The sequence below is a fragment of the Poecile atricapillus genome, chromosome 30, assembly GCF_030490865.1.
Source record: "Poecile atricapillus isolate bPoeAtr1 chromosome 30, bPoeAtr1.hap1, whole genome shotgun sequence".
NCBI lineage: Eukaryota > Metazoa > Chordata > Aves > Passeriformes > Paridae > Poecile > Poecile atricapillus.
The window spans coordinates 660,673-676,055 of record NC_081278.1 but is presented as its reverse complement, the minus strand read 5'-3'; the positions used below and the strand labels follow the sequence as shown (position 1 = coordinate 676,055).

The 15,383-nt window shown below is 65.9% G+C and overlaps 1 protein-coding gene across 1 annotated transcript; it reads right to left on the bottom strand.

Annotated features, from left to right (window-relative positions):
• Positions 1 to 7,436: 7,436 nt before the first annotated feature.
• LOC131589857 (epithelial membrane protein 3-like) lies at positions 7,437 to 10,908 on the bottom strand. Its single transcript, XM_058859674.1, has 6 exons — positions 10,833 to 10,908; positions 10,658 to 10,742; positions 9,377 to 9,479; positions 8,596 to 8,736; positions 7,632 to 7,787; positions 7,437 to 7,548 (listed from the first exon to the last, which is right to left on the bottom strand). The coding sequence occupies exons 2-5, from the start codon at positions 10,733 to 10,735 to the stop codon at positions 7,633 to 7,635; spliced, it is 477 nt and encodes a 158-aa protein (XP_058715657.1). The 5' UTR covers positions 10,736 to 10,742; positions 10,833 to 10,908; the 3' UTR covers positions 7,437 to 7,548; position 7,632.
• Between the last annotated feature and the right edge of the window lie 4,475 nt (positions 10,909 to 15,383).

The following is a 15,383-nucleotide window of genomic DNA, read 5'->3' as shown; positions in this document are numbered from 1 at the left end:
GTTTGGGGACACTGGGGGGGGTTTGGGGGCACTGGGGGGGGGGTTGGGGACACTGGGGGAGGTTTGGGGACACACACACTGGGGGGGTTTGGGGACACTGGAGGGGTTTGGGGACACTGGGAGGGGTTGGGGACACTGGGGGGGGTTGGGCCGGTGGCTGCACCTGGGGGAGGAGGGGACAGTGAGGGGGGGTCCAAAATCCCAGAACCCCCCAAATTTCCCCCAAAATATCACAAAGCCCCTCCCCCAGCTCTCAAACCCCCACTGGGGGCTCCAGTTTACCCAGTTGGTTCACCCTGGGCCTCCCAGTCCACTCCCAGTTCACCCAGTTGGATCCCAGCACCCCCAGTTTCACTCTGACACCCCCAAACGGATCCCAGTCCCTCCAAGTCCCCCAAACTGGTCACCAGTCATGCCCCAGTTAAACTCCAGCATCCCCCAGTCTCCTCCCCAACCCCATCCCAGATCCCCCAGCTCACTCCCAGTTCCTCCCAATCCCTCCCAGTTCCCCCCAGCATCCCCCATTCTGTCCCCAAATCCCTCCCAGTTCCCCCCAGTCCCATTCCAGCCCCCCCAGCTGGATCCCAGTTCATCCCCATCCCCTCCCAGTCCCTTCCCAGTGCCTCACGATGAGACCCCAGCCTTCCCCTTTCCCCCCCAGTCCCATCCCAGTCCCTCCCAGTACATCCCAGTTCCCCCCCAGTCCCATTCCAGCTGCTCCCAGTACCTCCCAGTTCCCCCCCTCCCATCCCAGTCCCTCCCAGTTGGCCCCCACCCCCTTCCACTCCTCATTTAGCCCTCCCCAGTTACCCCATTCCCCCCATCCCAGTCCCCCCAGTCGGGTCCTGGCTCCCTCTCCAGTCCCTCCCAGTCTCCCCAGTCCCCTCCCAGTCCCCCCAGCTGGGTTCCGGCTCCCCCTCCATCACCTCCCAGTCCCCCCAGTCCCCTCCCAGTCCCCCCCAGTCCCCCCAAACTGGCTCCCAGCTCCTTCTCCATCCCCTCCCAGTCCTCCCAGTCCCCTCTCAGTTCCCCCAGTCCCCCCCAGTCCCCCCAAACTGGCTCCCAGCTCCCTCTCCATCCCCTCTCCATCCCCTCCCAGTACCCCCAGTCCTCTCCCAGTCCCCCAAACTGGTTCCCAGCTCCCCCTCCATCCCCTCTCCATCCCCTCCCAGTCCCCCCAGTCCTCTCCCAGTTCTCCCAGTCCTCTCCCGGTCCCCCAAACTGGCTCCCAGCTCCCCCTCCATCACCTCCCAGTCCCCCCAGACCCCTCCCAGTCCCCCCAGTCCTCTCCCAGTTCTCCCAGTCCTCTCCCAGTCCCCCAAACTGGCTCCCATCTCCCTCTCCATCCCCTCCCAGTCCCCTGCGACGACACCCCAACATCTCCTCTTCCTCCCCCAGACCCTCCCAGTCCCCCCCACTGGGACCCCCGCCCCCCCCAGCTGGCACCACCACCCCCCCCATCCCCTCCCAGCCCTCCCAGTGCCCTCCAGTCCCTCCCAGTGCCCCCCAGTCCGGCCCCGCCGCTCCCCCCCCCGCCCTGCAGCACCCGCTGCCGCTCGCAGAATACTAATAGGGCAGGCGGGCGGTGCGGCGGGGCCGTCTGTCCGTCCGTCCGTCCGTCTGTCCCTGTCCCCAGTCCCACCGGCACAGCCCCCCCGGAGCCCCCCAGCCCCAGGGGAAAGGGGAGAGGGGGGAGGATTTGGGGTGTGGGGAAGCGTTGGGGGGTTTGGGGGTGTCAGGAGGTGCCCAGGGGGTGTTGAGGGGCTCTGTGGGTTGTTGGGGGGCTCCGGGGGGGGGTTTGGGGGTGTCAGGAGGTGCCCAGGGGGGTGTTGAGGGGCTCTGTGGGTTGTTGGGGGGCTCGGGGAGGGGTTTGGGGGTGTCGGGGAGCTGTGGTGGGGTGTTGGGGGCTCCGGGAGGGGGTTTGGGGGTGTCGGGAGGTGCCCGGGGGGTGTTGAGGGGCTCTGTGGGTTGTTGGGGGGCTCGGGGGGGGGTTTGGGGGTGTCAGGAGGGGCCCAGGGGGTGTTGAGGGGCTCTGTGGGTTGTTGGGGGGCTCCGGGGGGGGGTTTGGGGGTGTCAGGAGGTGCCCAGGGGGTGTTGAGGGGCTCTGTGGGTTGTTGGGGGGCTCGGGGGGGGGTTTGGGGGTGTCGGGGAGCTGTGGTGGGGTGTTGGGGGGCTCCGGGGGGGGTTTGGGGGTGTCGGGGAGCTGTGGTGGGGTGTTGGGGGGGGTTTGGGGGTGTCGGGGAGCTGTGGTGGGGTGTTGGGGGGCTCCGGGAGGGGTTTCGGGGTGTCGGGGAGCTGTGGTGGGGTGTTGGGGGTCTGAAGTGTTGGGGTGTCCTGGGGTGCTGGGGAGGTTTGCAGGTGTTGGAGAATTCTGGGAGGGGTCTCGGGGGGTGTTGGGGTCCCCAGGGGCTGTTGGGTGTCCGGAGGGGGGGTCCTCAGAGGGTCTCAGGGTGTCGGGGGGGGCTCTCCCAGGGGTGTCCTGTGGGGTGTTGGGGGGTGTCACAGAGCTCTGGGGGGGTCCTGGGGGTGGTGCTGAGGCTCTGTGGGGTTGTTGGGGGGCTGGGTGTGGGTCAGGGGTCCCGGGGGGGGTCTGGGGGAGCACTGTCACGGTGTGGGGGTGTTGAGGGGGGGTCCTGGGGGGTGTCGGGGGATTGTGAGGAGCTCTCGGGGGGGGCTATGGGGGTCTCTCGGTACCGGGGGGGCTCTGGGGGGGTCCGTCAGGGTATTGAGGAGGGGGTCCCGAGGGTGGGGGGGGTCTGTGGGGAGGGGTCCCCGGCCGGCGCTCACCGCTCACACTCCCCGCCGCATCCCCGCCGCTGCCGCCGCCGGTCACTGGGACACACCGGCCCGGCCCCGCCCCCTGCGGTACCGGCCCCGCCCCTCCCGGTACCGGCCCCGCCCCCCGGTACCGGCTCCGCCCCTCTCGGTACCGGCCCCGCCCCTCCCGGTACCGACTCCGCCTCTCCCGGTACCGGCTCCGCCCCTCCCGGTACCGGCTCCGCCCCTCCCGGTACCGGCCCCGCCCCTCTCGGTACCGGCTCCGCCCCTCCCGGTACCGGCTACGCCCCCCGGTACCGGCCCCGCCCCTCTCGGTACCGGCTCCGCCCCTCCCGGTACCGGCTCCGCCCCTCCCGGTACCGGTACCGCCCCCCCGGTACCGGCCGGGGAGCAGAACGGGCCGAACCCCGCTCCTTTCCCGGGGATCATTTGGGTTCAGAGCCCGGCACCAGATCGTGACAGAGACCGGGAGCGCCCCCCGACACCTCAAATATCTGCAGCCGCTTTAACACCGCTCCGAACCCCTTTAACACCGCTCCGAACCGCCTCGAACCCCTTTAACACCGCTCCGAACCCCTTTAACACCGCTCCGAACCGCTCCGAACCCCTTTAACACCGCTCCGAACCGCCCCGAACCCCTTTAACACCGCTCCGTACCCCTTTAACACCGCTCCGAACCCCTTTAACACCGCTCAGAACCGCCCCCCGAACCCCTTTAACACCGCTCCGAACCCCTTTAACACCGCTCCGAACCGCCCCGAACCCCTTTAACACTGCTCAGAACCGCCCCGAACCCCTTTAACACCGCTCAGAACCGCTCCGAACCGCCCCGAACCCCTTTAACACCGCTCAGAACCGCCCCGAACCCCTTTAACACCGCTCCGAACCGCCCCGAACCCCTTTAACACCGCTCCGAACCCCTTTAACACCGCTCAGAACCCCTTTAACACCCATCAGAACCGCCCCGAACCGCCCCGAACCCCTTTAACACCGCTCAGAACCGCCCCGAACCCCTCTAACACCCATCAGAACCAGCCCCGAACCCTTTTAACACCCATCAGAACCGCCCCGAACCTCTTTAACACCGCTCAGAACCGCCCCGAACCCCTTTAACACTGCTCAGAACCGCCCCGAACCCCTTTAACACCGCTCAGAACCGCTCCGAACACCTTTAACACCGCTCAGAATCCCCCAAACTCCTTCACACCCCTCAGAAACCTCCGAACTGCTTTAACAGTCCTCAGAACCGCCTCTCGAACCCTTCACACCCATCAGAACCGCTCCGAACCCCTTCACACCCCTCAGAACCGCCCCCCGAAACCTTCACACCCCTCAGAACACCCTCGGGGGAGTTATGGGGCAGCAGTTGGGGGTGGGGGGCAGGTTTTGGGGTCTGTGGGGCAAGTTTTGGAGTCTGGGGGACAGGTTTTGGGGGGTGGGGGACAGGTTTTGGGGTCTGGGGGGCAGGTTTTGGGGGGTGGGAGGCAGGTTTTGGGGGGATTGGGGCAGGTTTTGGGGTCTGGGGGGCAGGAGGGGAGACTGAGGGGCAGCTCTGGGAGGGTTATGGTGGCCGCGGGGACACTTCAGGGGATGGGGACGAGCAGAGCTCGGGGGAACAGGGCCGGGCGGCTGCCTCAGGCCAGGCGGCAGCTGGGGACAGGGCCAGGTGAGGGGACCGAGACAGAGACAGTTGGTGGCCGGCAGGGGCCAGGTGGTGGCTTTGGGGACAGGTGGGAGGACAGAGCCAGGTGGCAGCTTGGGGACAGGCCCGGGCCCGCGGCCATGCGCTAATGAACCCCGTTAATCACCTGTGTGTCCAGCAGCCGCTTCCAGTCCCCGCGCCACGCTTGGGTGACCGTGACAGCAGCGCCAGGGGAAAAGGGACGAGGCGGGGACAGGAGCCCTGCCACGATGGAGCTCCCCACGGAGGGATAAAGGGAGGTGGCTGAGGGAAACAGGGGACCCCCCGCCATGTCGGGACCCTCAGAGCTGAGGGGGGAGCCCACGCAATGCTGGGAGCCTCAGCATGAGGGGAGGGGAGTGAGGAAAGCCCGCCATGACCAAACCCCAGAGCCGGGGGCTCACTCACCGCTAGAGAGCCCGCTATTCAAGTCCAGGGGGGTCCCGGAGGAGGTCTGGGGGGTTCCCAAGGGAAGTTTGGGGGGTCTCGAGGGAGGTTTGGGGGTCCTGAGGGAGGTTTTGGGGGTCCTGAGGGAGGTTTGGGGGTCCAGAGGGAGATTTGGGGGTCCTGAGGGAGGTTTGGGGGGTCTCGAGGGAGGTTTGGGGGTCCTGAGGGAGGTTTGGGGGGTCTCGAGGGAGGTTTGGGGGTCCTGAGGGAGGTTTGGGGGTCCCGAGGGAGGTTTGGGGGGTCTCGAGGGAGGTTTGGGGGGTCCCGAGGGAGGTTTTGGGGGGTCTCGAGGGAGGTTTGGGGGTCCTGAGGGAGGTTTGGGGGGGTCTCGAGGGAGGTTTGGGGGTCCTGAGGGAGGTTTGGGGGGTCCTGAGGGAGGTTTGGGGGTCCTGAGGGAGGTTTGGGGGTCCTGAGGGGTCTTTCCCGCCTCCACCCCCTCGCTCCCCTCAGCGCTTTCCCGCCCTTTTCCTTCCCTCAGGGCCGCTGGGGGGCGCCCCGCGCGCCCGCGTCTGATTGGCCGCGCCCTCAGCGAGGCTCCGCCCCCTTTTCCTCGTGCGCCTCTGCCCGGCGCGAGGCGGGGGGCGTGGCCTACGGGAAAGGGGCGTGGCCATGGGGCACCCTATAGAGCCCTATAGGGACCTATAGAGCCCTGTAGAGCCCTATAGAGACCTGCAGTGCCCTATAGAGCCCTGTAGAGCCCTATAGGGACCTATAGAGCCCTGTAGAGCCCTATAGAGACCTGCAGTGCCCTATAGAGCCCTATAGGGACCTGCAGTGCCCTATAGAGCCCTATAGGGACCTATAGAGCCCTATAGAGACCTGCAGTGCCCTATAGAGCCCTGTAGCACCCTATAGAGACCTGTAGCACCCTATAGTGCCCTATAGAGCCCCACAGTGCCCTATAGCAGGCCCTAGGAGCGCACAGCACCCTCAGTGGCACCTGGCAGCGCCCCACAGGACCCTATAGAGACCCCCACCCACCCTATGGACCCCATAGCGCCCCACAGAGACCCTCAGAGCACCCCACAGAGACCCACAGGACCCTATAGAGACCCCTGGAGACCCCCACCCACCCTATGGACCCCATAGCGCCCCACAGAGACCCTCAGAGCACCCCACAGAGACCCACAGGACCCTATAGAGACCCCTGGAGACCCCCACCCACCCTATGGACCCCATAGCGCCCTGCAGAGACCCACAGGACCCTATAGAGACCCACAGGACCCTATAGAGACCCCTGGGGACCCCCACCCACCCTATGGACCCCATAGCGCCCCACAGAGACCCTCAGAGCACCCCACAGAGACCCACAGGACCCTATAGAGACCCACAGGACCCTATAGAGACCCCTGGAGACCCCCACCCACCCACGGCAGCCCTGACCCCCCATGGAGCGCCACAGCGATGACGTCATTAGCCACACCGATGATGTCACTGGTCATGTTGACACTGCAGTGATGTCATTGGACACGCCCATCCTGCCAATGACATCACCACCTGCATCGATGATGTAACTGCTCGTGTCTGCTTTGCTGATGATGTCATTGGCCACACCCACCCAGCTGATGATGTCATTGGCCACGTCAGTTCTGCCTGCCAATGACGTCATTGACATTATGAGACACGCCCATCTCGCTGATGATGTCATTGGCCACGCCCATCTTGATCGCGTCATCGATACCGTCAGCGCCCTCATTGGCCACGCCCTTGTCACCGATGACGTCATTGCCCGCGCCAACACCACCAAAGACGTCATCGGCCACGCTTGATGATGTCATTGGCAACATCGATGATGACGTCATAAGTGATGTCATTGGGGGGGATCATTGTTTGGGATGGGGGGGGATATTGTCCAGTGGGCGTGTCCAAAGGGCGTGTCCAATGGGTGTATCCAGTGGGCGTGTCCAGTTGCTGTATCCAATGGGTGTGTCCCGGGTGGGCGTGTCCAATGGGTGTGTCCCGGGTGGGCGTGTCCAATGGGTGTGTCCAACGGGCGTGTCCCGGGTGGGCGTGTCCAGTTGCTGTATCCAATGGGCGTGTCCCGGGTGGGCGTGTCCAATGGGTGTGTCCAATCGGTGTGTCCCAGGTGGGCGTGTCCAATGGGCGTGTCCCGGGTGGGCGTGTTCGGTTGCTGTATCCAATGGGCGTGTCCAGGGTGGGCGTGTCCAGTTGCTGTGCCCAGTGGGTGTGTCCAGGTGGGCGTGTCCCAGGTGGGCGTGTCCCGGGCGGGCGTGTCCCGGGTGGGCGTGTCCCGGGTGGGCGTGTCTGGTTGATTTATCCAATGGGTGTGTCCAGTTGCTGTATCCAATGGGCGTGTCCCAGGTGGGCGTGTCCAATGGGCGTGTCCAGGGTGGGCGTGTCCAGTTGCTGTATCCAATGGGCGTGTCCCGGGTGGGTGTGTCCGGTTGCTGTATCCAATGGGTGTGTCCAGTGGGCGTGTCTCGGGTGGGCATGTCCGGTTGCTGTATCCAATGGGCGTGTCCAGTGGGTGTGTCCAGGGTGGGCGTGTCCCAGGTGGGCGTGTCCAGTGGGTGTGTCCAGGGTGGGCGTGTCCCGTGTGGGCGTGTCCCGGTGGGCATGTCCAGTTGCTGTATCCAATGGGTGTGTCCCGGGTGGGTGTGTCCCGGGTGGGCGTGTCCCGGGTGGGCGTGTCCGGTTGCTGTATCCAATGGGTGTGTCCAGTGGGTGTGTCCCGGTGGGCGTGTCTCGGGTGGGCGTGTCCCTCCTCAGTCCCGTGTCCGGAGCCGCAGGTACCCTCCCCCGCTGGCCAGCGCCAGGGCTCCCCCCAGCCCGGCCAGCACCGGGCAGTGCCCGGCACGGCCACCACCGGCACGGCCACCGCTGGCCACGAACAGCCCCGCCCCCAACAGCGCCGCCAGACCTGCGGGGACACCGCGTGACACCGGGGGTGACACCGAGGGGGACACCGCGTGACACCGGGGTGACACCGTGTGACATCCGGTGACACCTGGGGGGACACCGTGTGACACCAGGGGGGGACACCGCGTGACACCCGGTGACACCGGGGGGACACCGTGTGACACCCAGTGACACCCGGGGGGACACCGCGTGACACTGGGGGTGACACCAGGTGACTCCAGGGGGGACACTGGGGGGGGACACCGGGGGGGGGGGGGACACTTGGGGTGACACCGGGTGACACTGGGGGTGACACCGCATGACACCATGTGACACCGTGTGACACCGGGTATGACACTGGGGGGGACACCGGGTGACACCAGGGGGGACACTGGGGGGGACACCGGGTGACACTGGGGTGGGGACACACCCCAGAGCCCTCCTGGGTGCCTTGAGGGGGATTTGGGGTTCCTTGGGTGCCTTGAGGGGGATTTGGGGGTCACCAGGTGCCCTGAGGGGAGTTTGGGGGTCACCAGGTGCCCAAAATTGGGGATTTGGGGGTCCCTGGGTGCCCTGAGGGGGATTTGGGGGTCCCTGGGTGCCTTGAGGGGGGTTTGGGGGTCACCAGGTGCCCAAAACTGGGGATTTGGGGTCCCTGGGTGCCCTGAGGGGGGTTTGGGGGTCCCTGGGGACTCAGCCTAACCGCCCTGGGGGGGTTTCAGGGGTACAGGGGGGTTCTGGAGGACCCCAGATAATTTTGGGGGGGGGTTTTGGGGGGTGTGAGAGGCAGGCAGGGGTTTTGGGGAGCCCCGGTTTTGGGGGTCACTCACCTGCCAGCAGCTGGGCAGCGGCCGAGGGCAGGAAGAGGCGCCCGCGGGGACCCCCCAGCAGCTGCCAGAGGAAGAGGAGGAGGCCGAAGGCCGAGAGCAGCAGGGAGGTGACCATCAACCCCTGGACCCCCCTCAGCAGGGCTGGGGGGCACGGGGAGACGGTCAGCACCCCAAAAGTGACCACTGAACCCCAAAAGTGACCAAAACTGATTACAGCACCCCAAAAGTGACCACTGCACCCCGGAACTGACCACAGTCCACCCCAAAACTGACCAAAGCACCCTAGAACTGACCACTGCACACCAAAAGTGACCACTGCACCCCAAAAGTGACCACTGCACCCCAGAACTGACCACTGCACCCCAAAAGTGACCACAGCCCACCCGAAACTGACCAAAACTGACCACAACACCCTCAAAACTGACCACAGCCCACCCAAAACTGACCAAAGCACCCAAACTGACCACTGCACTCTAAAACTGACCAAAGCACCCCCAAAACTGACCACAGCCCACCCAAAACTGACCACAGCACCCGAAAACCGACCACAGCACACCCAAAACTGACCACAGCACCCAAAAACTGACCACAACCCACCCCAAACTGACCACAACCCCTTCAGACCCCCCCCAAACCAACAACAGCCCCCCCAAAACCACCATTGGCCCCCCCAGCCCCCCCAAACTTTTCCGTACCCACAACAGACCCCCCCCAAAACCTCCCCAAACCCCCCTGGACCCCCCAGAAGAGCCGCGGCCCCCCCGGGGGGACCCCCACTCACGGCTGAGCCCGAGGCTGCGGCACTGCCAGCCCTGGGAGAGGTTTTGGGGGGCGCAGTCGTACCAGAGGTTCAGCGCCTGCGCGTCCGGCAGCACCCACCAGCCCTGGGGGGCACCCCAAATACACCCTGGGACCCCCCAAATATACCAACAACACCCTGGGACCCCCCAAATACACCCTGGGACACCCCAGACACCCCCAAACACACCCTAGGACCCCCCAAATACACCCTGGGACACCCCCAAATACACCCTGGGACCCCCCAGACACCCCAAAAACACCCTGGGACCCCCCAGACACCCCCAAACACACCCTGGGACCCCCCAAATGCACCCTGGGACCCCCCCAAATACACCCTGGGACTCCCCCAAATACACCCTGGGACCCCCCAAATACACCAAACACACCCTGGGACACCCCAAAAACACTCTGGGACACCCCCAAATACACCAACAACACCCTGGGAGATCCCAAATACACCCTGGGACCCTCCAGACACACCCTGGGACCCCCCAAATACACCCTGGGACCCCCCAAACACCCCCAAACACGCCCTGGGACCCCCCAGACACACCCTGGGACCCCCCAAATACACCCTGGGACCCCCCAAACACCCCCAAATACACCCTGGGAGATCCCAAATACACCCTGGGACCCCCCAAACACACCCTGGGACCCCCCTGAACACCCCCTGGGACCTCTCAAACACCTCCGGGACCCCTCAAACACTCCCGGGATCCCCCCAGACACCCCCTGAACACCCCCGGGACCCCCTGAACAGCCCCTGGGACCCCCCTGAACACCCCCTGGAACCTCTCAAACACCCCCGGGACCCCTCAAACATTCCCGGGACCCCCTCAAACATCCCCGGGACCCCTCTGAACACCCCCTGGGACCCCCAGAACACCCCCTGGAACCCCTCAAACATCCCCGGGACCCCTCAAACACCCCCGGGATCCCTCTGAACACCCCCTGGGACCCTCAGAACACCCCCTGGACCCCCCCAAACAGCCCCTGGGACCCTCAGAACACCCCCTGGACCCCCCCAAACACCCCCGGGACCCCCCAAACACCCCCTGGGACCCCTCAAACACCCCCAGGACCCCTCAAACATCCCCGGGACCCCCTCAAACATTCCCGGGACCCCCCCTGAACACCCCCTGGACCCCCCCAGACACCCCCTGAACACCCCCCGGGACCCCCCAAACACCCCCGGAACCCCCCCAAACCATTCGGGGTCGGGGGTCCCGCTGTGGGTCGGGGGTCCCGCCCCCCCCCCCACCTTATCCAGGGTGGCCACGAAGAGGAGGAGGAGGACGAGGAGATGAAGGGCGGTGACGGCGGCCGGGAGGAGACTCATGCTGGGGCTGGGGGGGTTCGGGGGAGGTCAGCGGGACCCCCGACCCCCCCAAAAACCCCCCAAACCCCCCCCCGAGACCCCCCCCTCTTTTCCCCACCCTCTTTTGGGGGTCTCGCGGCTCCGGCGGCTCCGCTCGCTCCGTTACCGAGTGGGCGTGGCCTCGCCGCTTCCCCGGCCACGCCCCCCCAAACCGACCACACCCATCCCGCGACCACACCCATGAACGGCCACACCCATCCCTGACCACGCCCACCCCCGCAATCCTGGCTTCTGATTGGTCGCTGATTTTGGGGTGGCGCCTGATTGGCTGAAAACTTTGGCAGCCTCTGATTGGTTCGCGGTTTTTTTTTGGGGTTTATCCCCCACACCCTCCGCAGCGCTGCGCTCTCATTGGTCGAGAAGTAAAGGGGCGGGGTTTAGGGGTAAAAGAACAGTCTCTGATTGGCTGTCGGTACAAGGGCCGCGCCCTGTTTGTGATTGGCTACAAGCCCGAGCCCCGCCCAGCCTCTGATTGGTTGATTCACACTGAGGTGGATAAATCCCGGATCACGTGACCGAATGAGTGCCCCGCCCCCTTTTCCCCGTGTCACGTGGTCACCGCGAGGCCACGCCCCCTGGAGCGGCTCCATGGCAACGGCGGCAGCGGCGTCACGTGACCACGGTCAGAGCCGGGAGGGGAAATTTGGGGGTCCTGGGGGGGGGAAATTGGGGGGGGGGGAGATGGGGGGGCTTGGGGACCCCTCTTTGGGGGTATCTGGGGGGCTGGGGACCCCATTTTGGGGGTATTTGGGGTGTTGGGACCCCATTCCGGGGGTATTTGGGGATCTGAGACCCCATTCCGGGGGTATTTGGGGGGTTAGGGACCCAATTTTGGGGGTCTGGGGGGTGTTTATGGGTAGCTGTGGGGCTGAGGGGGGGTGATTTGGGGGAGGGGAGGGGGTTGCCCCCTTGGTTGCCCCCTCGGTTGCCACCCACAAATCCCCCGCAGCCATGGGGGAGCCCCGGGAGCCCTGGCGGGGGCTGGGGGGGGGTCCCGGACCCATCGATGGGGGGGGTCCCGGTGCCCCTCCCCCCCCGATGGACAGGGCCCAGCTGAGGGTGGAGCGGCTGCAGGATGAGCTGCAGAGGGTGAGACCCCCGGGATATGGGGAGGGGGTCTCAGACCCACGGGTGGGGGTCTCAGACCCATGGGGGGGGTCTCAGACCCATGGGTGGGGGTCTCAGACCCATGGGGGGGGGGTCTCAGACCCATGGGTGGGGGTCTCAGACCCATGGAGGGGGGTCTCAGACCCATGGAGGGGGTCTCAGACCCATGGGTGGGGGTCTCAGACCCACGGGTGGGGGTCTCAGACCCATGGAGGGGGTCTCAGATCCATGGAGGGGGGGTCTCAGATCCATGGGGGGGGGTCTCAGACCCATGGGAGGGGGTCTCAGATCCATGGGTGGGGGTCTCAGATCCATGGGGGGAGTCTCAAACCCACGGGTGGGGGTCTCAGATCCATGGGTGGGGGGTCTCAAACCCATGGGTGGGGGTCTCAGATCCATGGGTGGGGGGCTCACAACCTTGGGGGGGGTCTCAAATCCATGGGTGGGGGTCTCAGACCCACGGGGGTCCCTCAGCTGGAATTCCTCTGACTGGGGGGGGGGGGTCCCTGACCCATTTTGGGGGGGTTCCTGGGGGTCCCTGGGGGTCTCTGACCCATTTTGGGGGTGTCCCGCAGGCGGGGGCGGCTCTGGGGGGGTCCCTGGGGGTCTCTGACCCATTTTAAGGGGGTTCCTGGGGGTCTCTGACCCATTTTGAGGGGGTTCCCGGGGGTCCCTGACCCATTTTGGGGGTGTCCCGCAGGCGGGGGGCGGCTCTGGGGGGGTCCCTGGGGGTCCTGCCCCGCCTGCGCCGGGAGCTGGAGGGGCTGCGGGGGGAGCGGCGGCGCCTGCGGCGGCTCCTGAGGCGGCGGCTGCAGGTGAGAGACCCCAAAAATCCCCCAAAATCCCCCCAAAATCCCCCCAAAACCTCCCCAGTGTCCCCAGGAGGGGCCAGGGGGTGGATCCCGGGGTGACGGAGGGCTCTGATTGGCTGGGGAGCGGATCCCGGTCTGACAGAGGGCTCTGATTGGCTGGAGAGTGGATCCTGGGGTGACGGAGGGCTCTGATTGGCTGGGGAGTGGATCCTGGGGTGACGGAGGGCTCTGATTGGCTGTGGAGTGGATCCCGGGGTGACGGAGGGCTCTGATTGGCTGGAGAGCGGATCCCGGTCTGACGGAGGGCTCTGATTGGCTGGGGAGTGGATCACGAACTGACAGAGGGCTCTGATTGGCTGTGGAGTCGATCACGGGCTGACGGAGGGCTGTGATTGGCTGGGGAGTGGATCCCAGGCTGACGGAGGGCTCTGATTGGCTGCCCGGGCTGACAGAGGGCTCTGATTGGCTGGGGAGTGGATCCCAGGCTGACGGAGGGCTCTGATTGGCTGCCCGGGCTGACGGAGGGCTCTGATTGGCTGCAGGAGCTGGAGGAGACCCAGCGGGAGATTGAGGCCGAGCTGGAGCGAGCGGCCACGGCCCAGAGTGACAGGTGGGGAACCCCAAAATCCCTGAAAATCCACCCAAAACCTCCCCGGAACCCCCCCAAAACCCCCTGGAACCCCCCACAAACCCCAAATCCCCCCCAAAACCCCCCCTGTATCCCTCCCAAAATGCCTGGAACCCCCAAAACCCCTCAGAACCCCCCTGGAACCCCCCCCAAAAACCCCCCGGAACCCCCCACAAACCCCAAATCCCCCCCAAAATCCCCCTGGATCCCCCCAAAACCCCCCTGGAACCCCCCAGAATCCCCTGGAACACCCCCAAAACCCCCAGAACTCCCCAAAATCCCCCCTGGATCAAAATCCCCCCTGGAACTCCCAAAATTCCCCAGAAACCCCCAAAAACCCCCAAATCCCCCGAAACCCCCCAGAATCCCCTGGAACCCCCCAAATCCCCCAGAACTCCCCAAAATCCCCCCTGGAACTCCCAAAATTCCCCAGAAACCCCCCAAAAACCCCCAAATTCCCCTGAAACCCCCCAAAATCCCCCCTGGAACACCCAAAATTCCCCAGAAACCCCCCAAAATCCCCCAAATCCCCCTGAAACCCCCCAGAATCCCCTGGAACACCCCCAAAATCCCCCAGAACCCCCCAAAATCCCCCCTGGAACTCCCAAAATTCCCCAGAAACCCCCCAAAAACCCCCGAATCCCCCTGAAACCCCCCAGAATCCCCTGGAACCCCCACAAAACCCCCCAAATCCCCCAGAACTCCCCAAAATCCCCCCTGGAACTCCCAAAATTCCCCAGAAACCCCCCAAAAAACCCCAAAATCCCCCCCAAAATCCCCCAGAATCCCCCCTGGAACTCCCAAAATTCCCCAGAAACCCCCCAAAAACCCCCAAATCCCCCCCAAAATCCCCCCCAGGACCCCCCTGAGCTCCCCTTGACGCCCCCAACACCCCCAAAACCCCTGAGCTCCCCCAAACCCCCCCCAAATCCCGGGGTTCCCCTGATCCCCCCGTGTCCCCCCAGGGCTCCCCGGGTTTCCCGGGGGTCTCGGGGTTCCCGGGTTTCCCGGGGGTCTCGGGGTTCCCGGGTTTCCCGGGGGTCTCGGGGTTCCCGGGGGTCTCGGGGGTCCCGGGGGTCCCGGGGGGCTCAGGACGAGCCCGAGCGGCTCCGGCTCCGGGAGCAGCAGCGGCGCCTCCGGAGCTTCGTGGCCACCAAGGAGAGAGCCCGGCCCCGGCCCGGTACCGGCGGGGTTTGGGGGGGGTTGGGAATGTCTGGGGGTGTTTGGGGGGTGTTTGGGAATGTCTGAGGGTGTCTGGGGGTGTTTGGGGGTACCTGGGGGGTGTCTGGGGGTGTCTGAGGGGGTGTCTGAGGGTGTCTGGGGGTGTTTCGGGGTGTTTCGGGGTGTCTGGGGGTGTCTGGGGGTGTCTGAGGGGGCACCTGGGGGTGTTTGGGGGTACCTGGGGGTTGTCTGGGGGGTGTCTGGGGGGTGTTTGGGGGTGTCTGGGGGGCACCTGGAGGTACCTGAGGGTGTTTGGGGGTGTCTTGGGGGTGTCTGGGGGGTACCTGGGGGTGTTTGGGGGGTGTCTGGGGGTGTCTGGGGGACACCTGGAGGTGTTTGGGGGTGTTTGGGGGTGTCTGGGAGCATCTGGGGGTACCTGGGGGGTGTCTGGGGGGCACTTGGGGGGCACCTGGGGGTGTTTGGGGGTGTTTGGGGGTACCTGGAGGTGTCTGGGGGTACCTGGGGGGCAGCTGGGAGCACCCCAGACCCGTTCTGGGTGACATGGGTGGGGTTTGGGGGTCCTTGGGTGCCCTGGGTTGAGGATTTGGGAGTCCCCGGGTGCCTCGGGGAGGATTTTGGGGGTCCCCGGGTGCCTTGAGGGGGGTTTGGGGGTCCCCAGGTGCCCCCCCAGACCCCCTGGATCTCTCGGGGAGGATTTTGGGGGTCCTTGGGTGCCTTGGGTTGGGGATTTGGGGGTCCCTGGCTCTCTTGGGGAGGATTTTGGGGGTCCCCAGGTGCCCCCCCAGACCTGTCCCCTCCCCGTGTCCCCCCAGCCCGGCCCCACCTGCGCACCTGGGACCCCCCAAAAACCCCCCGGACCCCCCCGAGGGGATGGGGGAGG